The following is a 26,353-nucleotide window of genomic DNA, read 5'->3' on the forward strand; positions in this document are numbered from 1 at the left end:
TAATTTATGACTGAGGAATCAGCAGCCTGTTTCCTCCCTGTGGAACACAGTAATTTTTTTTTGTCTCAGTCCTACTGCAGCTTTCCTTAGCCAGCTAATCTTTTGTTTCACAGAATCACAGAATGGTAGGGGTTGGAAGAGACCTATAGGGGTTAAGCGGCAAAGCAGGACCACTCAGGGCAGGTCACACAGGAACACGTCCAGGCAGGTTTTGAAGATCTCTAAAGAAGGAGACTTCACCACCTCTCTGGGCAGCCTATTTCAGTGCTCCACCACCCTCACAGTAAATTTTTTTTCTCTCATACTGAGTTGGAGTTTCCTGTCATTGAATTTATGTCCCTTTGTTTGCTTGGTTCATTTTAGTGTAGTGTAGCTTCCTTCCCATCACGTAGATATTTTCTAATGATAGAGCAGAAGAAACATCAGAGCAGGGTCTGGAGAAAGTATGGTCAGAGTCCTCCTTGACCTGCTGCATCAAGGGGAAGGTGAAGACAGACAGAAAGAGGGAATGAAAAGGAATGACTTGTCCAACACAAACATTTTCTAGCTGCTGCAGATCTTGCCTGTGGTTCCTGTAGGCTGCATTTGATGAAAGGGCATTTAATATTTCTGCTACCCACTTCATGTGAATCTTAACTACTGGTTTGCAGACCATCTGTGCCCAAGTTATGGTCCTGTCATTCGAGTAATACTTTCATCTCGGAATCACTGTTTGCCCTTGGTCACACTTCTGAAGATACTACCTCTCTCTAGGCTACATGATGATTTTCCAAACTCAAGTGGAATGATTTCCACAGAGACTAAAAATAAATGAATTAAAGTCTATGTTCCAGAGCTTGGAAATTTTGCAGCACAGGTTGACTTCTAGGCTAGTGTCCAGTAAGGACAAGCTGGTGACTATCAGCTGTTGGGAGCTTTTTTACTTTTCATACACTCTGTTTTAAAAGGAACCAGCTCAGCTGTAACAATAATACGCTGTCTATTGAAAAATTGTTGTTGAATATGCAGGCCTGTCAAAATATCAGTTAGGGATTCCCTTAGGTACTATGATATAGGTGGCTTCTGGAAACTCTCATTTGGAATGCTTTACACTGAGTAATATGAAATGGCTTTATTTATTAACTATAATTTGTTTTTCTCAAAAGCTGTTAGAAGTTAATCACAATATGTCTGTATAATACATACAACTGAGACTTGGGAGGGTCACTTTTTCTCATTTGTTTGACTAAATTTCTGTTTAGTTGTTTTCCCAAAAATATTTGCAGTCCACTTTAAAAGCATCTGTGTGCTATGCAAGTCCAAGGATGCACCTCTTTTCCTCAACAAAGCTTTTTTACACTATGAGTTTGCATGCAGCACTATATGAAACATACTGCAATAGGAAGGAAGGATATTACAGTAAAATGAAGGCTCACTTCTCCACAAAGAGTAATTGGAAGCATTTATTAAAATGTAATAAAATTGTTAATAGATTATTATCTGAAAAGCAAGTTGATGTGCAACATAATACTTGCTTTTTATTTTATTAAAGATGTTCTAAAACCTTAGGGGTAAACATAAAATTACCAGAAAGATAGAAACTAGAAAATCCAGTCACAAAAAAATATTGAAGGATGAAAAATTAAGCAGGTTGAAGCCTTAATATTAAGGAGTTGAGAAAATTAGACTTGTTGTTTACCAAGAAGTCTCAATTATCTTGACAGCATTACAAACTTTGTACCTGAGAAAAACATTTATGCAATTGTCTCTCTTTTAGTCAGACTCAAAAGTGCAGCTGGGTCTGAGAGCACTAGAGAACAACTGAGTTGACAAGTTATTTGCCATACAGAAATTAAGGGTACACGACAGTCTGCTTGGTAATTACTACAGCCCAATCCAAATCTAAGTGGAGACTACTTCAGTGACTGCCGTGCAACTCAGATGACTTTTTAGCACTGTGTCAGATTTCAGAGGGTTTTTGTTGGTTTAGGTGGGTTTGTTTGATTTTAAAAATAAAGTATGCTACTTTCTGGAATTTTTTTATGCACAGACAGAGAACACAATACGAAAATATACAACCTTAAAAATCAATTCATGACTACAAATCACAAGGAAAATTTGTTCCAGTAGAACTTTAGTGTACAGAGCTTAACAGCTGTTATTGAAATCAACAGTCAACACCCTAGGAAAATCTCATTTCAAAAACCAACTTACTCATTATAAATCTATTTTAATTTTTAAATACATTATTTCATTTATTATAAATCTCTCTATGGCTGCTGATGCTGAAAAAGTAGAGAGGATCGCTACTACTTGTGCTGTAATTCACAAAACAAGACATTTAAATCATAGAATCAACCAGGTTGGGAGAGACCTCCAAGATCATTCAGTCCAACCTAGCACTCAGCCCTATCCAATCAACCAGACCATGGCACTAAGTGCCTCATCCAGGCTTTTCTTGAACACACCCAGGGATGATGACTCCACTACATAATGGTCATCAACAGAAAACAGTGAAAGGCTTAGCTGTAGTCAGCATCCTATTCTACTGTTCAGTATTTAGCTTAAAAATGGGAATCTAAAGGCAAGTTTTCAGCCTCGAGTTTCACCATCCCTCTGGTGGCTAAGCACATATCCCTGTTGAGCAGAACTATCAAGTGGCCCTACAAACCCTGCTTGGTCTTAAGGCCGTAGAGAGGTGTATGCTGCCTCATGCTAACTTCAGGGAATAGAAGTGAAGGTTCCAGCTCTGCAACTGCTGCACAATAGAATCAACCAGGTTGGAAGAGACCTCCAAGATCATCCAGTCCAATCTATTCAACGAAGATCATCCAGTCCAGGCCTATCAAATCAACTAGACAATCAATAGACCCAGAAACATGGTTTGCTTCCATTAAACTCCTCTTTAGCCTCTACTGAACTCCAAAAATATCCTGGCTTGTTTCCAGTACCACTCCTGTTTTCTTCCATTCTCTCATCTACATTCAGTACAATACTTGTTCACTTTTCATGTGAACTGTTTTAATATTCTTAACTTAACTTCAAACCTTCACTTTCTACTTGTTACATAACCTCCTCTTGTCCTCTTTTGTCTGTCATTTTCCCCCTCTCTTTACTCTGAACTTTTTAATTCTCCATATTTTCTCCCACTTTTTTTTTCCCATTCCACGTCTCCTTTTTTTTTTTATTCCAGTCCCTGTTTCTTGCCAGATGGAAATATCTTTTTTCTTGTTCTTCTTTTGCTTGTGCAGATTAAAAAAGCAGTATTGTTAGAGCTCAAAAGCATCCATGGACCAAATCCAAACACCAACATTTTTAACATGTGGATTCACTTAACTTTCAGGAGATTCAAGAATATCCTAACAAAACCAAAACCAACCAACCAAAAAAACAACAACCCATCACAACATTTCATTAGCTAGGAATAACCAATCACATACATCAGCAGAAATATAAACTTAACACAAATGCTGAAGGTCCTGAGCTCTCCTTGTTGATACACCACCGTATTTCTGTTGCAGAAAGCTTTTCTAACACAATGAGAAAGTAGTAAATTACAAAATCAGCATTGCATTAAGCTTAGTGTTTCAACTGCAGCACAAAACAAATCTTTTCACTTTCATCAAGCCTGCATGCAGTTTTGTGAGAATAAGATTAATCAAGATGACACAGCTGTCTCTTCGATCTGATCTCAGATTCACAGGCTTCAGAGTACAGGCCTGTGAATGTCCATGAGCTCACTGAAAACTAAAGAGCCCTCAAAAGAACAGCAACTTCAGCACAGACCACAGTACCTACATGTATTTCTGACAAGACAATACTGACAATATGGCTAAATTACTGCTTAGTATTCAAGACAACTTAGGATTTTTTCAAAAAGCTTTCTTCACTGTGTGGTTTTTTGACTGCAGTGAAGCTGCACAGTGCCAGAAGTGTTCTCAGATATCCTAGTCCTACAGGAATGAGAGCATATAGCTAAGACACCCACAAACTTTGTTTCTCACCAATCTGTAACAGTGAAATCCTTCAAGCCTCCTCTTCCTTCCACCTCCCCAAAACATTAACTTCTTCCTTCTAAAAAAATATTATTTTTTAAAAGAAGAAACTGATGGGCAAAATTAACTTCAAGTTTTACCTTAAAATGGCCTTCCCCAGGTTTTACCCATAGGCCACTGAGGGGACACCATTCAACTGATCAAAATTCTGGCATATGTTGCTATTAAAAAGATTTGAGCTATACCATACAGCCCTTTTCTATTTTAAAAAGGACTTCATATCAGTTTTTTAGCTTTAAACTTTCAAGAGATGTTTGTAAACCACTTCTTGGTGTCCTGATAATAATTCATAGAATCACAGAATCAAGATGATTTGTAGTAACTGCCCTCCTGTAATGCACAGGGCATATTTCAGTTTCCTCTCAGCCAGATTTGTGACTCCAGACTTGAGACAGTGAACTTCTGTTTTCAAAATGAGAAAATACCAGAATGGTAAGAAAGTGAAGTTAACCACTTCAGTATGAGAGATGCTTGTCTAAAACTGTATGAGTTCATCTTTTACAGTTCAGTTCTCTTGCAGGTCAGTTAAGTTGGAAAAAGCCATGACAAACAGGAAACATTTTTGCTATTTCATGCACTCAATGAAACAACACTGGTACCCTTGTTCTGAGGGGAAAAACAGAAATCAAAGAAATAGGTCACTGAGTTTTTAAAGTATTTAAATGACTACATTTATCATGCTAAGATTTGTTCCTTTGAGAGTCACAATATCTTTAGCCTATTTTCACATATTTTTTCTCCCTTAGAGCCACCTCCTCAATGCAGAGGTTGCTCCACAAGTCATTCTCGCCACTTGATTAATATCCTGTTCGTGATGAGAGATTCTGGTTCCTCAGGGCTGGATGGTACACATCAACATGTCTGACTCAGACACAACATGAAACTATTTCTGTACAAAAACTAGATCAGTTTATTACATGACAAGATGGACAGAACATAGTCCTCAACAATTCTTACAGAAGTTCTTCTAGTTTTCCTCTCCCTATCCTTAAGAGATGTTGCCACTTTGTTGCTCTCATTGGTTTCATAACCAACATCCAATTTTTAACCAAAAATATAGAATATATTTCTGAACTCTTAAACATAGAAGCTTGTTGCTTCCATGTGTTTATTTCTCAAATGCTTCTGTTGTTTTTTTTAATGATCTCTCCTACTTCTGGGTATACTCAGTGAGTATTTTTAAAACCCTGCAGAATTCCTCAATATAGTTTCCTAACTCTAACAGTCATATTTTTTGATTTGTACTGTTCTTAAATATAAGAATTACTCAGTAAAGCATATACAAACTGGAGAAGTATAAAAGCATTCTGCAACTGTTTTCTTCCTTGTATTTTACACTCCTGGCTTGTGATTTAGTTTGTTGGTTTTTTTTAATGAGATTTTTAGATGCACACACACACTCCTACAGCCTCGCTTTCTTAGGGCAAAATCAGAAATAGTGGAAAGCCTTCAGAGAGGCAATTAGAACAAGTCAATGCCCATCAAGGATGCTGCTATGTTAAGTGGCCACAGTTAGAAAAATCCCATGGAAATACACAAGGAGAAAACAGGCAACTAGAAGCTAAATTCTCTGACAGGAGAAGCTAGGAAACAGTAATTCAGGGTCATTAGCCTCTTCTCCAATGGCCAAAAAATAAGTATATCAAGAAAAGAGGATTCACAGTAGCACAGAATTACAGTGAGCACCAACCACCAAAACATCTTCTGTCATTTTTTTTTTTTTTGTAAACAAATGTGTAAAACAAAACACTACAGGAAAAATCCACACCATCCTACATTCTCCAACCAGTGCCTATTTCCCTTCTGCAACAACACAAGCAATCCTAGCATGACACAACTAAACATTATGGAGTGGGAAATCATACCTAGAGAGTTAATACAACCTGATATTTCCATAGGGTACTATTTAATTATTGCATTTGAAAGTATTAACTGATTTCTATGTAAGCAAACCATCAGTAGACAGATGCTTACTTGCATTTGAAAAATGTCATGTCAAAGCACAATGTTTGTCCTGCATACATGGCAACAAAATCTTTGGTTATACTGGATTAATTTTTTTTGAAGAGGATATTGCAATAGGCTGACAAGCCAGTTCTTTAACAACAGTGCCTTAAAATGTTTATTATAGGCATTTTTAATTTTTAAAGCTAAGATTTAACTGTGGTTTATAGTTGGAATTCTGTCCTCCTACACATCCACAAGCAAATTAGGCCAATTCCATACTATTTGTAGAACCTCCTGCATGGAAAGGAGTTCAAAATAAGAAACATCAACTTACCAGTATCATAAACCTTGCAGACTGATAATTTTTCATTTTAGCTTATTTAAAGTAATAGGGACCAAAATGTGAGAACAACTGTCCTTGGACTCACTGTGTTAGATAGCACTTTAATAGTATTCATTATATAAGCTTCCGTAATTAGCTTCTAAACTTACTTCTGTTTTTGGCCTCCACAACATCCTGTGGCAATGAGTTCCATCCACTATGTAATTATGTATTGCATGAAAAAAATGTTTATTTTAAACCTTCTGTTGCATAAGAGCTAGAAGTCATCAAAACTGTGTTACAAGAATTCATGAATAATCATGCTCTCCTCATCTTATCCACAACATTGGCAGCTCTACATGCCTCTTGCATTCCTTCTGAACTCCAAACAACAAAATCCTAACCATCCTGTTCAAATACAGGTATCTCTTTCCCTATACATAACCTGGTTTATCCTTAGTAAAAAAAAATTACACCTGCAATCATTTGTACTACTCTAGATTGGTAGCATTAGTAACAATTCAGATAGCCATGCATGTTAGGTAACCAGTTCTTTCCTGCAAGTGTAAGTGTATAACACTGCATAATTAATTCACTTGCTGTTCTATTAATTTGTTATTTTGCTGTCATCTCATAACTGCCCATGTTCACAGATTTGGGGGGGTCTTAATATCACAAATGGTGCATGACTCGTATGACTACAAGTTGTTATTTTACAGTTTGGACCCTTTCACAGAACTACTGAAGTAGTAGAGATCTTCATGTAGATCCCTGTAAGAGAGTGGTCCTGGCCTGTGACAACTCATCCTTTAATCTGGATATTTTTTTCACCTCCCATCTTCAGAAATTATTCACTTGAGAGGGCTCCTCTCTTACTTTTGTGACCACCTGGCTTCTTCAAGAACCTTTGGTAACAGCCATCCTAAGCTAGGATAGTCAGTTCATACGGGATATATAGTTCTAGTATGACCATGATCTGGACGAGGGGATTGAGTCCAGCATCAGTAAGCTTGCAGGTGACACCAAGCTGGGAGCAGGTGTTGATCTGTCGGAAGGTAGGAGAGCCCTGCAGAGGGACCTGGACAGGCTGGATGGGTGGGCAGAGGCCAATGGGATGAGATTTAACAAGGCCAAGTGCAGGGTTCTGCACTTTGGCCACAACAACCCCATGCAGAGATACAGCCTGGGGACGGAGTGGCTGGAGAGCAGCCAAACAGAAAGGGATCTGGGGGTACTGACAGATAGTAGCTGAAGATCAGCCAGCAGTGTGCCCAGGTGGCCAAGAGAGCCAGTGGCATCCTGGCCTGCATCAGGAACAGTGTGGCCAGTAGGACAAGGGAGGTTATTCTTCCCCTGAACTCAGCACTGGTCAGGCCACACCTTGAGTACTGTGTCCAGTTCTGGGCCCCTCAATTCAAGAGAGATGTTGAAGTGCTGGAAGGTGTCCAGAGAAGGGCAACAAAACTGGTGAGGGGCCTGGAACACAAACCCTCTGAGGAGAGGCTGAGGGAGCTGGGCCTGTTTAGCCTAGAGAAGAGGAGGCTCAGGGGTGACCTCATTGCTGTCTATAACTACCTGAAGGGACACTGTAGCCAGGTGGGGGTTGGTCTCTTCTCCCAGGCAACCAGCAATAGAACAAGGGGACACAGTCTCAAGTTGTGCCAGGGGAAGTATAGTCTGGATGTTAGGAGGAAGTTCTTCCCAAAGAGAGTGATTGGCATTGGAATGGGCTGCCCAGGGAGGTGGTGGAGGCACCATCCCTGGAGGTGTTCAAGAAAAGACTGGATGAGGCACTTAGTGCCATGGTCTAGTTGACTGGCTAGGGCTGGGGGATAGGTTGGACTGGATGATCTTGGAGGTCTCTTCCAACCTGGTTGATTCTATGACTCTATGAAATCACATCCAACCAATTTGCAAGCGATAATATATCTACATCACATTGTCTGCTCTTTATTATTTTATGTTATGTACATGTTCATTTTTTATATCTATAAACCAATATCACCTCATTTGATTCTATGACAGTTTTATATATTTTTTACAAGGACAGAGATAAAACTTTTTTTGGGCTGTGCTACATTTCCAAATTAATTACTCCAGACCAGTGAGGTGTACCCCGATTAGTCCAGGCAAATTATTATTATTCATTTTAATCATCTGGTTCTGAGAGTTCTTCCCCTAACACTTGGATTTGAAACAGACCATCTAAAACATCTTAAGCAAGATCCAGCACAGAAAGCTTCATATATCCTCTGTAATTAAGAACAATGAAAAAAGAGTATGCAAGATTTGCTGCCAAAGATTTATCTTCTGCTGAGTGTTCTCACAACATCTTGACTCTTACTGGGCCTGGAGATTATTAGAGTTTGTGAAAGCTCTTTCTGCACCTGTCTTCTTAATTTCACACAAAATTTACCAGTCTTGCATCCAAGCACTTCCTACGTTTGGTTACAATTTCTACTTTTTGAAGTCTCTCTTTACTTGTTACAGATCTCCCTCCTTTGCAGTTATACAGTACTATTCAGCTTGGAGAAAAGAAGGCTCCAGGGAGATCTCAGAGCAGCCTGAAGGGGTACCTTAGAGTACCTGAAGGGGGTTCAGAAGCAAGCCAGGAAGGGACTTTTTATAAGGACATGTAGTGAAAGAATGAGGTGGAATGGCTTTAAGCTTGAGGAGGGTAAATTTCAATGATATTAGGAAAAAATTCTGACAGTGAGGGTAGGGAGACAGTGGAACAGGTTGTCCACAGGTCGTGGACCCCCGATACCTGGGGGTATTCAAGCCCAGGCTGGATGAGGCCTTGAGCAACCTGCTCTAGTGGAAGGTGTCCCAGCCTATGGCAGGAGAGGGTGGAACCAGATGTTCTTCAGGGCCCCTTCCAATCTAAAGCATTGTATGAATACTGAGGTTTGTGGGTTTTCCTCCTTCGTGGTAGACAGCAGATACTTTAAAATTTAATATGGTAGACCTTGATACCACTAAAAGCTTTATCCTTTTAACTTCTCCTTTTAACAATTCCTTAACAAGCTTGCTCCCTTAGGCATAGGGCTAAGATGTTACTGCAAGATACTTAACACTTGCTCTTAATATCATATGGAATTCATATTTGTTATGGTTACTCTTGTAGGATAGCTCAACAGTAATTTCAGCTTAAACTCAACTGTGTATTTGTCAAGAACTATTCCTCTTGTAAGCTGCCAGTTTATCAGAAAACTCAGTACGTTGTTCTTCACCTCTACAGAGTCTTCATATATGTAACAGATCCATGTAATAACAGGTGTTGTTTCTTCCCTCAACCTCTTACCTCCTTCAGCACTTCACAGTAGGTTTTTTCACCTCGTTTATAAGGTCAGCAGTCTAAGTCTCACAATATTTTGATCTCTTTGCACACAAATTCAAATTGTAAATGTACTTTTTTGTCTAGAGATACATAGCTTTGACTGTGAACTCCACATACAACAACACATCTCCCAGAGTACAGTTTGCATTCTCAGCTCTGTATAAATGTTTGCCCTTAACCTAATGCCCTCTTGTACCAATTTTCTGAGATGGCAAATATGTCAATATCTTGATTTCAACCCAGTATTCCATCTTTCTCTCTCAATTTTTCACATTTCACATATTACTAAGAGGCTCATCTACCACTGCTACTGGTCTGTCTTTCATAAAGAGAAGCAAGTAGTAAATACATACATGACGGTGTTAATCCCTGACAGTTGTTGAAACATCTGCAGACCACAACCCACAATTAAGGCTCTTCGAGTTGGAGGGTATGTTAGCATTCTGCAGATCACAGGTCCAGCTTAAAAAAAAACAAACAAACAAAACAACAAAAGAATACGTAATAGTTCTTAAGTGATTGCTATCAACACAACGTTCCCAGGCATAAAAGACTTTGCACCTTCATTTCAAACAAATTTGAATTACTTCAGTTATTGTTTAGTATTTCACTTGCCCTTTGCTGCACTGTAAGCCAAAGATAATTTTCAGGAAGCTCAGAAAAGAAAAAGAAACCATTTTTGTATGTACTGTATACTATTGGTGGCAAATATACAACTGTCATATCATACTAACAGACTGCACATCAACTTCCTACAAAGGGTTTACTGCAGTTCAACATTCATCTTTGTCTTCCAAAGACCTGACAGCCAACATAAATCTTCAAGGGCACCATCAAAGACTACACTCATCAAATAAGCTGGAACTCTGCAGCAGAGGCTTTTACCAAAGGAAACAGGAATGTCCTAAGGAACTGGTGCAGGGTTTTGATCGATTCCTAATCCACTTGGCTATTTGATGAAAGCTGTATAAAACTCTATTCACAATAGAGCATTGTAGAAAGTAATTGGAAAGAAGGCATTAGCATGAATAGCTGGTAATTAAAGCAGCTGTCCTCAGACAATGGCTTGCAACTCTGAGGGAGTCGCAACAAAACTCGACCATGCCCCGAAGCGAGGGCTCGAAGAAATTTTAAGAACGTGTAGTATAGTTTAGAACTTTACTTTAAAACTTCAGCCCTTCAGAACATCCAGTCAGCTAAATTCAGGAAGTACTTGGAATTTTTCAGACTTCCAATTAATTATGCCAGAAAAATGATGCTAAAAAATCATCAAACTGGTTTGAGAGATTTGAAAACTTCTCTCCAAATGTGTATCCTGGCAACCACACATATCAATAAGCATACACCAAATTAAAGGATTTTCTTTCATAAAATTCAAAGCCTTCAGGTTTATAAAGCAATAAACAGAATGAAAGACACAAGAGAAATCATTTAATATAGAGATATTAAAAGAGCTTCACAAATGCCACTAAAATACCCAAAGGACTTTGACTGTGATGTGGATAGCTTTAAAACAGAAAATGAGAGCGAATTGTTGTTATTAGAATTATCCAGCCCTAAAAGCAACTGTAATATTTTTGCACTTTCCTGTTATCCATCTTCTGCTGCATTCATATTTTACAGCCTTCTTAAAAACAAAGCAACACTAGGGTAAAATGCGAGAATGGGTCTAAATGACAATAAATCACTAAGTGCACTGATAAACGAGTAAATAAGTATTTCAGAATTTTACACATTTTTTTCCCTAAAAAACTGAAACACTATTTCAGGAGTTTCTGATAACCATTAAATCTCCTTTTAGATTGTGCTAGTTTGAGCCTAGCTAGAATGTTTTGGTGAGACAAACTAGATTACAGGCTGTGAAAGAGAAAATAATGGTGATGTCTACTTCACTCATAGGCTTGCTGAGAGGTGTAAGAACAAGAATGCAAACACAGATAAGGCACTTCCTCTTGGGGCATTGCCTGAGCTACACTTCTCTCCAGCCTCTCTGCTGTCTCTCTGATTAATCCACTTTGCTTTCTAACCCCCTGGCCGAACCTCCATTCTTCCTTGGGACTGGGGTAGGGTTGAGAGGGACAGGGAGAAGGTGAAGGGGCAGTTGAGAGCCCTTCTTGGGGACTCAGGTTTCTGGGAGGGGAGTTGTGTTTCTGTATTACTTTTTACCTTGTATATTTCTGTATATAAGAGTATATACTGTTAATATCTGCTTGTACATTCTGCTAAACTGTAAATATAAGCTTCATGCAAATTTCCAGAGCTGGCTGAGTCTAGTCTGGGTGATTTCCAAAGTGTGGGGCGGTGGGTAACACCCAAACCATCACACTGATGTTAAAACAGACCTCATTTCAACTTGAGAAGACACCAAGATGCTTGCTTTCCTTCTTCTAATCAATGAATAAAAATGAAGTCAAAAGAATAATATCTCCTAATGTCATGATTAATTTAATGAGACTAGGTTTGATTGGACTTTTTGTGCAGAGGTTTCAGATGATTACTTTATCTGAAGTAGATTTCTCTAATGCAAGGTTTCAAAATATGCTGCAGTAAAGGTCAGCTGAAGCTCTCTCAAGTGAAAGTACAAAATGGCAGCAGTAAATAAAGAGTAATGGAAAAATAAAGCCCCTGTTACTGTAGATGGTGGTGTTACACAAAGTGGTGACACTTGAATTAGACTGCTCCAGTCTAACTGGCCTTTTACATTTTTTTGGTGTGATCTAAACTGTCTACCTAACTAAATGTTCATGCTTATAAGCAAAAGGCAAAAAAAGGACACCAAAGTTCAGCTTCATGTCCAAAACATCCTGATTCTTACACTGAACTAATAGAAGGGGAGGAGCTGTTCTCAAAATACTACTTCTGGAAAGCAAGTGATGCTCTCCAACCATTACATTTTATGAATGATTATCTGAAACTTTTAATGCCAGCTTCCTGTAATTTAGCTGTTATTCTTGGTACCAGGCACCACCCACATATAAATTAGGTTTAGAAACTGTTATCGCCTAGTGAGGCACTGGATTTTCCTCTGCAGGTAGAAACGTGTTGTATGACGATCACAGGAGATTGGGCGTTATCCACTGCCAACTAAAAGACACAGATACTTCCAAAAAACAGCAGAGCAATCAAATCCTAGCTCTAAAAGGAGTTTAAATAATAAAAGCTAAAAAAGCAAAATGGGTATTAATGATATCTCAGCATCTCTTTCTGAAAATTTACTGCATTTAATAGATATAAAGGTTATAATACATAAAAAGGTTGTAGAAAGACATAAAGCCAACATAAAAATCCTCCACAAATGCCAGCAGACATCTGGTGCCTGCAAATCTTGTGATCTCCACCCCTCAAATTATTAGTACAACACCTGGCAAAATTTTGCAGCCAAGAAACTATGGTTAGAGACTGGGCTCTGCCAAAATCATTTGCAGGTTCTAATATTCTTTTGCCAACTAATCTAGGTAACAGCTTGTGGCAACAGCTTAAAGCTATGTATGGCTCCTGCCAGCATTTTGTGCTTTTGCTACAGAGGAGCATTTCCAAACAGGCAGGCTTAGCCAACCAACAAGACAGTCACACATCAGCTCAGCATCCATTAAAGTCAATCTTTGGATTAGCTTCTCAGGCCCATTCTTATCTTAAGATCTTCTTTTCCAACCAGAGAAAACTGCAAAGACCCACTGTACAGTTAGAAACAGCAAACCAAAAATAATTTAAAAAGAAACTTTGGGTTGGTGATCTGGATAGCAGATGATAGATATGGGAACATTTGTTTTCTCTTTTGCCTTTCCATACAATATGATGCCTTCCAGCCCAGCTTTCTCTGCATCCTCTGAAGCACTTAGTGGTAACTATTATGTTCTGCATATGAATGACACACCAAAGCAAATGTCATCTTTCTCTCCTAGCCTGCTACATGATTATTTTCTGAAAATACCAACTTCATTAATTCTTCCTTTCTATAATATTTATGAAATCACAAGAAAACAGAAGGAGCTTTAAGATCCAAACTGCATTATTTATTCCAATAATATACAAAATAACTTTATCAAAGTATCAATCTCTTCTTCACGGTCTTAGAACACTTCCAATAATATTGGAAGCATCATTCCCAATACACAGGGAAACCTCCTATCTTTTATAGCTCTCTCATCCTCTGAGAAAGCTCAAAAGATTGGTTTTGTCTTTTTTTTAATAAATGCCCTAGTGCACATTAGTCAAGATTGAGGGAAGATTGTTAGCTTGTCTAATAAGTGAATCCCAGTATTTTTCAGTTCTCCACAGCAACTTCATCCAATGGTATAAGAAAACGGCCTGGTTTAAAAGCAAATGAAAGCTAGTTAGACAATCCCTTTGGTTCCAAAGAATTAACTAGTTCAGGGAGTCTCTCCATGCCTTGATGAACTGAAGTGGTTTTGTTTGATCAGGAAACCTGGATTTCAAATGCATATTCCCTCCAAATGATCTTATTCCACACATTGAGAACAGAAACACTAAGAACAAAGATTTGTTTTTACAGCAAGCTGAGTTGGTCTTTCGGGAATTCAGAAAACAAAGCAACTGTCTTTTATCTATAAAAGGAAAAAAAATAACATCTTTCCCTTGATACCACGTTCTTTGATATAAAGATCTGGAGACAGAAAATCTATGTAACTGAGCACTTGCACAAAGTTGGCAGCAGAACAGGAGAAGAAGCAGAGGCAAGCAGGAAAGCAAAAAAAAGGAGTGCATTTTGACTCTGTATGGCATGCTCTTTATAAAAAATAGAAACTGCCACCATTAAGTCTTTCAAATCTGGAGAAGCCACAAGAAAACTGCTAACAGAGAAGATTGACCATTTCCATGGCTAGCAGGAGGTTAAGAGGCCACAATAGCCAACTAGAGCCTGCATAGGTAAGAGAGGGAGCTCGGTGTGCTACCATCAGATCTGTAGAGCTGGGGAATGAGTGAGGGGGAGGATTATCTGTTCAACTGGAAAACAGGGGTAGGGACAGACAAAAGCAAGGATCACATTGTGCTTTCCTTCTAGCTGTAGCAAGCATCTTAGAAATAAAGCAACAGGTACTAACGCAGACTTGTGTATACTTGCAGCCTGTGATGTGGTTAGCAAGCAAATACTTCTTTTCATGGTCTGCTCTACAAAGGAAACAGGAACATGGCCTTCAATTAAGGCTGGAAAAAAACAGCAGATGAGGAAAGGTAAGATGATGCAGCTAGTATTACACAGGCACAAAGAAAACAAGCCAAATGTTGTAACATCCTGAAGTGCTTCCCACTCCACTCTCTCATCAAGCACTGCAGTGCAGAGTGTTTAGAAATCTTGAATTAGAAAGCTTTTTTTTCTTTACTTTCAAGTTGAGGAAAGACACTTTAAAAAAGCTGCAGTCAGGGCAGTTTCAAGGCTGCTGCTTTTTTATTTCTTTCAGTGTAGTGTTGCTCTTGTTTTCCAACTAAACGTTCACCGCAATAGATGACAACCCAGACTTCCATCCCATTCAGACAATAACCTATTGTCAAGCTGATCTTCCCAGCTTTTACTGTATTAACACCCCTAAAGGTATTCTGTTTCTTACATTTTGTGCAATCTTTTCCTGCCAAAAATCCCACTTCAGGGATATTATTTTGTCCCCTCTATCCCTTGTTTCCAAATGAAATATCTCTCTTTCCTGCCCTAAGCCAGTATTTTAATGATGAAAACAGATTTCTACTCCTTGCCCTTCGAGAAGAATGAGACACAGGGACACATTTCCCAAGAAGGATGAGGAAAAAAGGGATATTTTTTTTATTAAACTATAAACTTGAGAAAGGAGCCTGGAGGTGAGAATCTCCATGAGAACTTACAGATACAGTCTGTTGCATGTTCACATCTTTTTTTTTTTCCAACTTTAAGAGCACTTTAGATCATGTCCCTTAAAAACAAAACCAAACCAAACAAACCTAACCAACCAACAAAACTAGAAGCTTTTAGAAAAACAATTTATCTATGTGGTGTGAAAAAGTTTTGCTTGTAAAATTTCAGAAGCTTCTAGTGTAAGAGCTTCACTAAAAGTAAGCAAAAAATTACAGACATGGTATTAATTGTACTATTTTCACAATTCTTGGAAGCAACAGTAAGTAAAAAGCATCCTTGCATGCAGCTCCTGCAAAAGTTAGCCATTGCCATATCACCACTAACAGATCCACTCCTTTTTGCCATTTCACTTCAATCCTAGACTCTGTTAATCCTAAAATCTTTATAACCTCTGCAGAGAATACAAATCAATACTGAAATCAGCAGGCCTAAAATACTCAACTGACAGCTGCCATAATTGATACGAAATGTGACATAGCAATAAGTGAGAGCTTAATTCAGCCTTTCAATGCACATAAAGGAGGCATGTAAGATGGATGGGGAGAGACTTTTTAACTGGCACTGTAGCAATAGGACAAGAAGTAATGGTTTTAAACTAAAAGAGAGACTAAGTTAAAGAAGAAATTCTATACTATGACTATGGTGACACACTGGAAGGGGTTGCTCAGAGAAGTTATGGATGCCCCATTGCTGGAAGCACTCAAGGCCAGGTTTGATGGGGCTTTGAGCAACCTGCTCTTGTGGAAGGTGTCTTTGCCCATGGCATTCTGGAGTTTCAGACACAAAGCACTTCACAACAACATGATTCTTCACAATTTTGCATCAGATATAATAATTAGCATTGACGCAAAGCCAGCATGGAAGCAGTTTAATCCTACTTGCACAGGGGCAAAAAGCCTATGGAGCATCAGATGAGTAATCTCTTTTGACTTACTTTACAATAATGTCAGTGTTAACAACAGAATTCCTCCAGCAAGGTGCACAGACTGTTTTTAATGTACCATGAAGTAAAGTCTTAATGGCTTCCAGGAACTAGAGAGAGACTGCCTTTGTATAAATTTCAGAAACTTCCTCAAGAATAATTATTGTTAGTGTCAATGAGACCAAGAGTAAGTAGCTGGATCTATGTACAATTGTTTGCACAGATGAAATGTCTTGGGTGGTTTTTTTTTGCCTGTTGATTAATAGGAGAACACACTGCAAACCTTGCTTTCACTAAATCATGTAAAAAAAAATACTTCCAAACCTGACCCAGAGATGTCCTGAATCATCACTTGTGACTAACTTGGTGAACAAAGACTCCTAGATAAAATGGGATTTAAAAAAAAACAACAAATCAAACTGAAACTCATTTTTTCCCCAATTAAGCATGCAGTATGAGATAGAAGCATGCAGGACAAAGATCTTTTCATTGCTGCTGTTCAACCTCACCAATCTAGCAGAGAGAAAGGCAGATCATAAAGACCATTCTTTAGAGGTCTCAGGCCTATTTTAAAAAAGACACAGGACTTTTGAGAGATTTCTTCATCAATTTTAGTAAGTAGATTTTTATGCTGCATTTATACCCTCATCAAGCTAACCAGCCATCTAAAAGAAAGGACAACATCCAAATGACATATTTTACCCAGAAAACACTAACCTGCATGGGTACATATTAAAAACCTGGTATTTATTATGTCTATCAATATCTTCCTGTGACCCCTTACTGATCTCCACCTCCTTTACAACTCCAAACAGATTTTTTTTTTTTTCAGTTTTGGACAGGCATGATGTGTTTAACTTGTGTTTCTTACACAGCAGCTTGCATTTGGTCCTATTTAGAGAAAGCAGCCTCAGTAACACCAGGATAATGGAACCACTAAGAGTGGAGCCAAGCCCCATCAGAGCTGCCATTTTGATGGGGCACATTTCCTCTCCATTGCCACATTTCATGCAAACTGTTTGAAGGGAAAAAGTCAGAGTGTTGAGGTCAGTGGGATGGGGTCTAGTTGGAGGCCTGTAATGAGTAGAGTCCTACAGGGGTCAGTACTGGGATCAGTTCTGTTCAATATATTCATCAACGAGTTGGATGAGGACATGGAGTGCACTGTCAGCAGCTCTGCTGATGATACCAAACTGGGTGGAGTGGCTGTCACACCAGAAGGCTGTGCTGCCATTCTATCAGACCTAGACAGGTGATCCTGCTCTGGCAGGAGGGTTGGACGAGCTGATCTTTTGAGGTCATTTAAATGACCAGTCATTTCTCAGACACTTGCAGAGACTGGCATCACTTCAATGTCAACAGACAGATGTTTCTTTCTTTGGCAATAGATACTGATGATAACATTAAAACACCATTTCCAGAAATGCTGCAAGAGGAAGTGCTATACACTGAAAGCAAACAAATTCCAATGTGTTAGTGAGAAGCAGCAAGGCAACCTTTGGCCTGCAAGCCAGTAAGAACAAATGTGAAGTTCATAGGAAAGCTGCAATATTTTTTAAATATTTGCATATGTTTTGATGTAACTATCAAGGAGTGACACTGCTATACAGTCCCTAAGAGAGGTACAAAGATCAACTGACCTCCATATACACCCTGGGCAAGGACAGGTCAGAGTTCACAGGGAAAAAAGTTCCTCTTGAAAGGGAGAGTGCTCGTGTGTTTGCTTCACGCACAAAGGTGACAACACACACCACAACATGTGAAAACAATCAGAGTTTACCACAGAATAATGTCTAACTTTTCCAAGAAAGGAATAAAGCACTAAAAAAAAACCCTGAATACCAGAAAACGGAGGGAAAATGTTCTGGTAACATTCACAGCAGAGACACTGGCTGGAACATTACTGTCCAAGACATGAGGAGATGCTCTTTCAGGCAGACACTGGTGTGCTGGCAGGAGGACCCCGTGGAGAGTATTACCAAAAATCTAGCAAGGTTTGGAAGCAAAGGTTGGTTGAACTTGTTTTGTTTGCTAAGGGTTGATTTCCCCCCCATTATTCTAGTACAAAGACAGCACTGCTAAGCCAGCAGAGTCTATCCTACAACTGCGTGCTCAGGGCTGCATGGAAGCAAGCATGGTTGGCCCTTAGGTCGTCTCACCACTGTCACCTACCAGGTACTGCAGGGCTTCCTGCAGAGGTCCTGTCTCTGGGCAACAGCTGTGCTGCTGTGGATCCCCAAGGCCACATTAAACACTGGGTACTGTGAAAAACTGTTTCATTATAGGAAGGCCATCTAGGACAGACATGGATGGTTCTGATCCACTTGCATACTATCTTAAGAAATGGAAATTTCCAACCAAGGGCTCAGCCTAGCCCATGTGCAAGTACTTTGTTTTTGTCCTGGTTTGAGCTACAACAGAACTAATTCTGTTCAGTGATTTTACTTTTCAGATCAATCTTTTCTAAGTAACTGCACTTTCTGAAGTCAACAGCAAATTTTTGCAGGCAGTATCTGCTTCTAGATGTGACAGTCCTTGATGTTTACAGTTAACAACCAAGGATTCACAAGGAGAAAGGCTCTGGCTTACACTTGCTTCTATGGAGACCAAAATGACTGATAAACATCACACTGGGGGTGCAGAAAGTAAGAAGTTCCTCCTGTGTGAAGAAACAGACAGAACAGGCGACCCAAAACATGACCAACAAGGTATTCCATTCTGAATGCACCATATTCAGTATAAAAACTGAGGGATCACAAGGGTTAAGCCCTCTTCTTCAATGGCCAGCAAAGTGGATTCTGCCTTTGATCCACGTCTGTGTTCCTGAATCCAGCTCCTGAATCTAATTCCAGTTTGCCTCTGAGTCCAGCCTCTGACTTCCACAGCATGGACACAAAGATGTAACTGCCATCAGGAAAGGTGGGTTTAACATTGCTTTTATATATAATTAATTCTATTGTTATTATTTTAATTGAAGCTGTTCTCTAATTTATAAGTCTCCCTCCCTTATTCTTTTTATCTTCCCCTTTAAGGAAGGGAGAAGGGGTAACAGAAAGCAACTGCCAAGAGAAGATACACATAAGCCCCCACACCCAATCGTCTTTAACAATACACTGCATACAAAGTTATAGGATATATTTTAACACAGAAGCTCACTCACTTGTGATTTAAAAAAAAAACAAAAAACAACCAAAAAACAGACAATAAATTAATTTGTCTGGGCAATACACAACCTACAAAGCAGCATGTCCACATTCCAGAGAGGTTGTGGAAGCCTCCTCCCTGGAAGTGTTCCAGGCCAGGTTGGCCTTGTGCAGCCTGCTCTAGTGGAAAATACCCCTGCCCACGGCAGGAGGGTTAGAACTAGATGATCTTCAAGGTCCCTTCCAAACCATCCCATGAATCTATGTGCATCTCAGCAAGCAAGATAGTACAGTACACAGAGATCATGAGGTTGGAGTTATTTGAAGCCAAGGTCCCAAAGATGTACAGGATGTGTGATTTGTAGGATTTACATTAGACTACATCTAGTCAGGTTCCCTATGCAGAACATTGATTTGCAGTGACTGTCAGAAGCTGCCCTGAGACTCTATCACTGAATTGGAACTTTTAGAGCTCCAGAAAAATCCAAGCACATTCAATGCAATTCTGGAGTGGGCCTCTGCCTTAACTTCCCCTGAAGGAATTTGCTCCATGGGCACTAATAGGCCTTTGTGATCTGAACAAGCTGTGCGTAAGGGTGACAACATGAGATGAGAAGAGACTCACTGCAGAGCTATACTGCTGTTAAGAGGCAAAAATGCTAATGCAGATTCAGTCAGCACATCTTTTAGTAGCTGAGAGCAACTGCAATGGCTTGGCATAAAACCTCACTACAAGAAAAGCAACATAAGCTGCTCCTATGAACAATTAGGCTTTATTTTAAATTAATTTAGAAGAAATATAGAACAAAATTAATTCAATGTTCTGTAACACTAGCACAATGCATTCACTCATACAACAGGTCTCCATGGGGTTGAGTTTTACTCTTATTCCTGTCTTTTTTAGGTTTTCCCTCCTTGTTATTATTTCCAAGTTCAAGCTAAAATCTCAAAGCCACTTCAGGCCAATTACTGCTATTGTTGATAGCTTCTGACAAGAAAAAGATGATAATTATTTCCTGCAGAATATATTTTTTTGTCTCAACAGAAGTGTAAGGTCCTACTCCCACCAGTAAGGCTCTACATCTTTTTACTAGACAAGCTTAGTAAACAATGTCAAAAAGTATGGTAGTTGACAAGGGGAGCATGGCAAGTTCTGAAAGCTGGCTATGTCCTATGTCTTCTTGCATCCTTGATTTTCAGGGGCAACCTACATACAATAAGGGAAAAATAATTTAGAATTTTAGAATTTTACCAGAAGAAGTATGGAAAGCTTAAATAAGTTTGCTTTACCTTTTTTAAGTCATTTTGAAATAGTGCTTACCATGTTGCTACTGAAAGTTGCTGAAAACTAAAAGTATGCTTTCAATTCAAATAAAAACTAAATCTTGTCCTTCAGGAATGAATTCAGGTAGACAATGTTACTAAACCAACAAGAATATTAAGAGATTAATTTATCAGAGTTACTGCAATGTGTCTCCATACTGTCAGCTTCAGGGAAGGCTACTATTTAAATGCATTTTAAATTCAATGGTTTCAGATACAAACCTTCACATCAAATATAAATTACTTCCCTTTCTACTACTCAGTGACAACACCAGCCTTTCTTCAGACTGACCTGCACACATCTTCTGACTGTTTAAATGTAAGTCTCAAGGAAACATCCCAGCTCACTTCCTTGCCCCACAGATACTGCTGGCTCTTCTGCAGCAGCTGGTGAGGTCTCGGCTCCTGCACATCTCATACTTAACCTCACCAGTCTCAGTGCTGGTTGCTTAGAAACACCACAGGAAAAGGGAATTTTTTATTGTTTTTTTGATAACAGTGTCTCAATTGATATCAGCTGACTAAAGATGACATTCTTTTAAGTTTTTCTGTATTTCAAACCATCCTTTGCATGACACATTTAAAGAAGCTGAGCAAGGCCAAGGACTGAAATGGGACAAAGGAAAGCAGAACATGAGTCTAGTTGTAATTTACTAAGAGAAAAATAAATTTTAAAAAAAGTTCAAACATCTCAAGAGGTAGGCTTGAAGAAAACAATTTGCTGCAAATAGGTGACAGAGTTTAGAAGAAAACGTTTACTTATGTCACAAAAACACAACTGATCTCTCCCATACTGACAAAGTACATCAGATGGCACTTCCAGATGTGTTGCATATCTCTGAAGAACACTGGCTCTTTCACTTCCAGTCCAGAGGTGGGAGCATAAGTAGCAGTTGTTTCTGCTTGGTTCACTCTTTGTACTGTGGGTAGCAGCTGGCTGACAAGGTGATCCAAGTGATAAGCAAAACATGGGTGACTGAATGGAGCATTCTGCAGGAATGCTGAGGCCAGGCTATAACACACCACCCACATTGGATAATGGGAGAAACAGCAAAGATGTGGGACATGGCAACATTTCTATCAGCAAGAAACAGCTTAAACTCTAAAAGGATCTGGAGGGGCAGCTGCTTGTTGGAGAGGAACAGATTCAGAGAAGTGAACCCCCTGCTAATGAGATGAGAATATGTACCTCTTTAATTGAAAAGGACACAAGAGAGTCGATCTGGCTCCAGCACCCAGCAGCTTTGCAGCTGAGTTAGCAAACTGTTCATTCTTCTGTGCTCTCTGCAGATGGGCTGCAGCAAAGGTACCATCCTATGACACTGTGGAGTGTTCCTCAACACCCAGCAACCCTCTACCATGCAGATCACACATATGTGCTCAAATGTTCCACCAATATACATCACAACTAGTGTCCTAGGTTCAGTTAGGATAAGGTTCATTTTCTTCCTTGGAGGAGCCAGATGAACCAGCTAATGAGGTATACCACACCACAGAGTATGGAATGTCAATGCTGAGTCAAGCCTACTACATTGAGAGGACTGGCATGAGCAGTGGAGGCAGGTTTCTGGTGCTGTGATTGTTTTAGAGTGCAACAGGAGTCAGCATCATCAGGTGAGCTTTATGTTCTGCTACTTCATTAGTACTGTTATTATTCCTGCTCCTCTATTCTTTGTGCTACTGAGTTAAATTCTTCTTATCTCAAGCTGTGGTGTTCTGCATTTTGCTTACAATTTCCCCTTTCCATTTCAAGAACTGAAGTAAATTTAACCTGCAAATATACACACATACGCACTCAAAACAAGCATTTCAGCCATTTCTTCCACGTATAGCAAAGAAGTGCATCTGGTGGTCTTGCTTGCCCCAGAAGTAATAAATCTTTCTGGATGTGGGATAGCCCAAAAACTTAGAACAGAAAGATTCATTAATAACTCATCCTTGACATGGAAGGTGGGAGGGAGGAGGGGTAGGGACAAGGGGGCACATGTGTGGAGAAAACCAGTGTCATTAAAACACCACATTTTTAAAGTGAGAAAGCACTTCCCTTCTCCCTGCTCTTTTTCAGTCTCTGATTGTTCATGATGATATTGGAGATTCTCAGAATCACTGGGGAAACTTCAGCTGTGGCTGTTACAAGTCCAAGTTTGTCTTTCATTCCAGTATGGCAACACTGTCACAGCATCCACAAATTGCTCAGACTGATTTTTTGAAAAACTCATGAACACATTGCTGAGCTGCACCACTGTGTCACTGCCTCATATTGTCACCTGACAGCATAATACTATCATAGAAAAGAGCAAATATCTATTCTAACCCCAGAGGTAATCACTACCTTCTGCTCACATATAAGCAAAGTTTAGGACACTGTTACCAAGACTAACACACCAGACACTACATCCTTCTGGATATGGCATCCTTAGTAAGCAAGCTAAAAGAGAGAAGTCTCTTAAGGCAGGCTGCTATGACAGATACAGATCAAAAGCAAGCATGGACAAAATTTCTAGTTCTGATTTACCTGCAGTACAGCAAAACCTACAGTGCCAAGCAGCAAGTCTCAATTCAAATTTTCTTAGGCATTCTTTGTAGATACCAATCCATTAGCAATTGTTACTGCAACGACAGGTACAAGAAGTACCTAACGCTATAGAAGTGTCACATGAACTAAAGACATCAAAAGACAATGACAGAGCTCAAGAAGTAATAAACACAGGTTCAAGAAATTACAAAAACATGAACCAACTGAAAGTTGTAGGACAACAAGTATTGCTCAAAGCACATCACTCAGATCTGTACTTCAAACAAGCATAGGGATGAATTTGTGACTCTTTGATGAGAAAGCTCTCCAAGATGTTCATCCTGGGACTAGTCAAAACGTAACACATGTGGATTGTCCACATCTGTCTTTAGGGATGTCTATCTCACGCAATTTTCACTAATGACTACTTAAATTCTTTTCTTTTGTCCAGTGTTGATTTTTTAAGAGCCCATAAAAGCATTACTGTGTGCACAACAGCTCAGCTTGTCTAAGGACAGCACGAGAACCGACTCCACTCATTCATATAACGGTTGGGGTTGGAGTCTGTAGAAATCCACTAACTACAGCTGATCCAGTACCTAGAATCTTTGTAGCAGAAGAGATGAAGAGAAACCAAAGCCCTTAGTTCCAGCCCCTTTTAGGTACCTCTGGTCCAAAATGCTTAAAATGGAATAAAATTAGGAGAAAGTGGCTTCCTTGAGCTCTTAAGGAGCTTGGCTTCGTGCTGAGCTTCCCCTAAGTACATGATCAAAATGCAGTTTTTGCAATTCTACAATAAATGCTTCCAAAAAAAGGTGGAAAAACTGTCATTTTCAGGATCACCACCAGCCCTCACTTACAAGTTACTTCGGCAAGCACAAAAGAAGTTTGCTGATGTACTATTACATCAGGAAAAAAATATATAGAGCCCTCAGAGATTACATCATGTTGTTTGCACTGTCTACAAAGACAAGTGTAAGCTCTCTCTAAAGAAGAGTTTCCATGTCATAACCTATGCTAGTTTGAAGCTACCTAGAATGTTTTGGTGAGAAAAACTAGATTACAGGCTGTGAAAGGGAAACAAAGGTGACATCTACTTCACTCATAGGCTTGCTGAGACGTATAAGAGCAAGAATCCAAATATAGATAAGGGAGTCGCGCTCTGTCCGGGCTGTGGGCTGCATTTTCTCTCTCTCAACTTAACCTGCCATCTCTCTGATTAATCCACCAGCTTCCTAACCCCCCTGGCCAACTCTCCAATCTTCCCTGGGCACAAGGCAACATCTGGGCTAAGGTAGAGAGGGGTGGGAGAAGGTGGAAGGACGGTTGGGAGGCCCTGCTGGGGACTTGAGTTTCTAGGAGGGCTGTTGTGTTTCTGTATTACTTTTTACCTTGTATATTTCTGACCTTAACTGTACATATTGTAAATATTTACTTGTATATTGTGCTAAGCTGTAAATATAAGCTTCATTCCATTTCCAGAGCCAGCTGAGTCTCATCTGGGTGATTTCCACAGTGTGTTTGTGTGTGTGTGGAGGGGGTGTAACACCCAAACCATCACATCTTTCATTTCTGGTGTCCAACGTGGGCCAAATTAAATTTCATTGATTGTTAATTAACTCTGGGAATCAGAATGAAGCTAATGAAGCTATTTTACTTAGTGGGGGCTGTTGTGTGGCCTATTTTCTGTTTTTTCATCTACCGTTGGGTCACAGCTCAAATTGGTAACTTTTTGTTTAGTCTAATTTGGAGAAAAGTTAAGGCAATGTTTTTGACTACATTCTTGGATATGTCAGATTTAATATTACAGCGTTTTTTGCTAGCAACAATTAAGGAAATGATACATCTACTGCTTTATCAACAGCTTTAATGAGACTAATTTTGCTTAAGACACAGTTACCTAACCCTTGCTCTGAAGGTAAGACTGTGGAATTTCTGTTGTGTGTAATCTTAGGACTTGTAATTTTGATTTTCATATTAATTTTGGCATTATGCAAGAGAAATTCGCATGTGGTGCCTTTAAGGGTCCAGAGAAAGAGACAGGTATCCCTGACTAAAGAAAGGGAGATAAGCAGTCCAAGTCTAAACAATCTTAGCTCAGAGGGAGAGCAAAGGGGAGCCACCACTGCACCTCCTCCCATGGGTTCTGGGCATACTGCCAAAGTCTCAGTTGTTGACAAAAACATGGCAGGTGGCCCAGGAAGAGAGATAACTGCTCAGGCTCAAGATGTTCCTTCAGCTAATTTGACTCCTCAGGTAGCAGAAACCCCTCAGCCTAAACCAGGTTTGAACTCACAGGCCTCAGGTCAGATCCCAAATAATTCAAACCCGCTAGAGGGGTCAAAGTCCATTTCAGCTCGAATTATCTTGGCCCAGCCAAAGCCTGGGCAAAGATGAAACAGTTGACAAGGAGTGATTCAAAAGAGGACTTAGAGGAGGGGACCTATGGCGCACAAGAGGAGGAAGAGGAGAGATAGTGTCTTCGAGATTTGGCCCACATACTTGGCTCTCAGTATTCTGATGAGAGGAGGATTGTGAGATTAGCTGCCAAGAGGATGGTTGCAAGGAGTGTAAGAGTGCTCTCAGGAAAGTTCTGTTTCTAGGTCAGGGACAACCAGAACTATAAGAGGAAGAGGAGAAGTAAATCACTTGAAAAAAGTCTTTCCAATTAAGTACATTTAAAACCTTCTTCAACTAATTTAAGTGTTAAAGACAAGTTTATTCTACAGGTAAAATTTGGATATAGTGAAGTATTACAACTCAGGCCCTAAAGGCAATTTATATTGTATGAAGAGTTTATATGTCATGTGAGGTTTACATGCTCCATGGAACTCAAACCATAGATACTTCTCTTTGCAGCCATTTCAACTCTTACAAGATACTGCAAAAGAAGTATGGAAAAAGCCCTCTGTGCTCATAACCATAGCAACAAAATACTATGCTTCTGAATGTGATAGTGTAT

General features: G+C 39.5%; 1 protein-coding gene across 2 annotated transcripts in view; it reads right to left on the reverse strand.

The window, feature by feature from the left end:
- The window catches only part of SLC2A13 (solute carrier family 2 member 13), a 205,469-nt gene that overhangs the window by 86,732 nt on the left and 92,384 nt on the right, over positions 1–26,353 (reverse strand). For both annotated transcript variants that reach the window (XM_064142480.1, XM_064142479.1), the window contains exon 5: positions 9,997–10,105. In XM_064142480.1, the coding sequence (XP_063998550.1) occupies positions 9,997–10,105 (109 nt within the window). The remainder of the gene's footprint in view (positions 1–9,996; positions 10,106–26,353) is intronic.

This window comes from Pogoniulus pusillus, chromosome 4 (genome assembly GCF_015220805.1).
Source record: "Pogoniulus pusillus isolate bPogPus1 chromosome 4, bPogPus1.pri, whole genome shotgun sequence".
In the NCBI taxonomy this organism is placed as follows: domain Eukaryota; kingdom Metazoa; phylum Chordata; class Aves; order Piciformes; family Lybiidae; genus Pogoniulus; species Pogoniulus pusillus.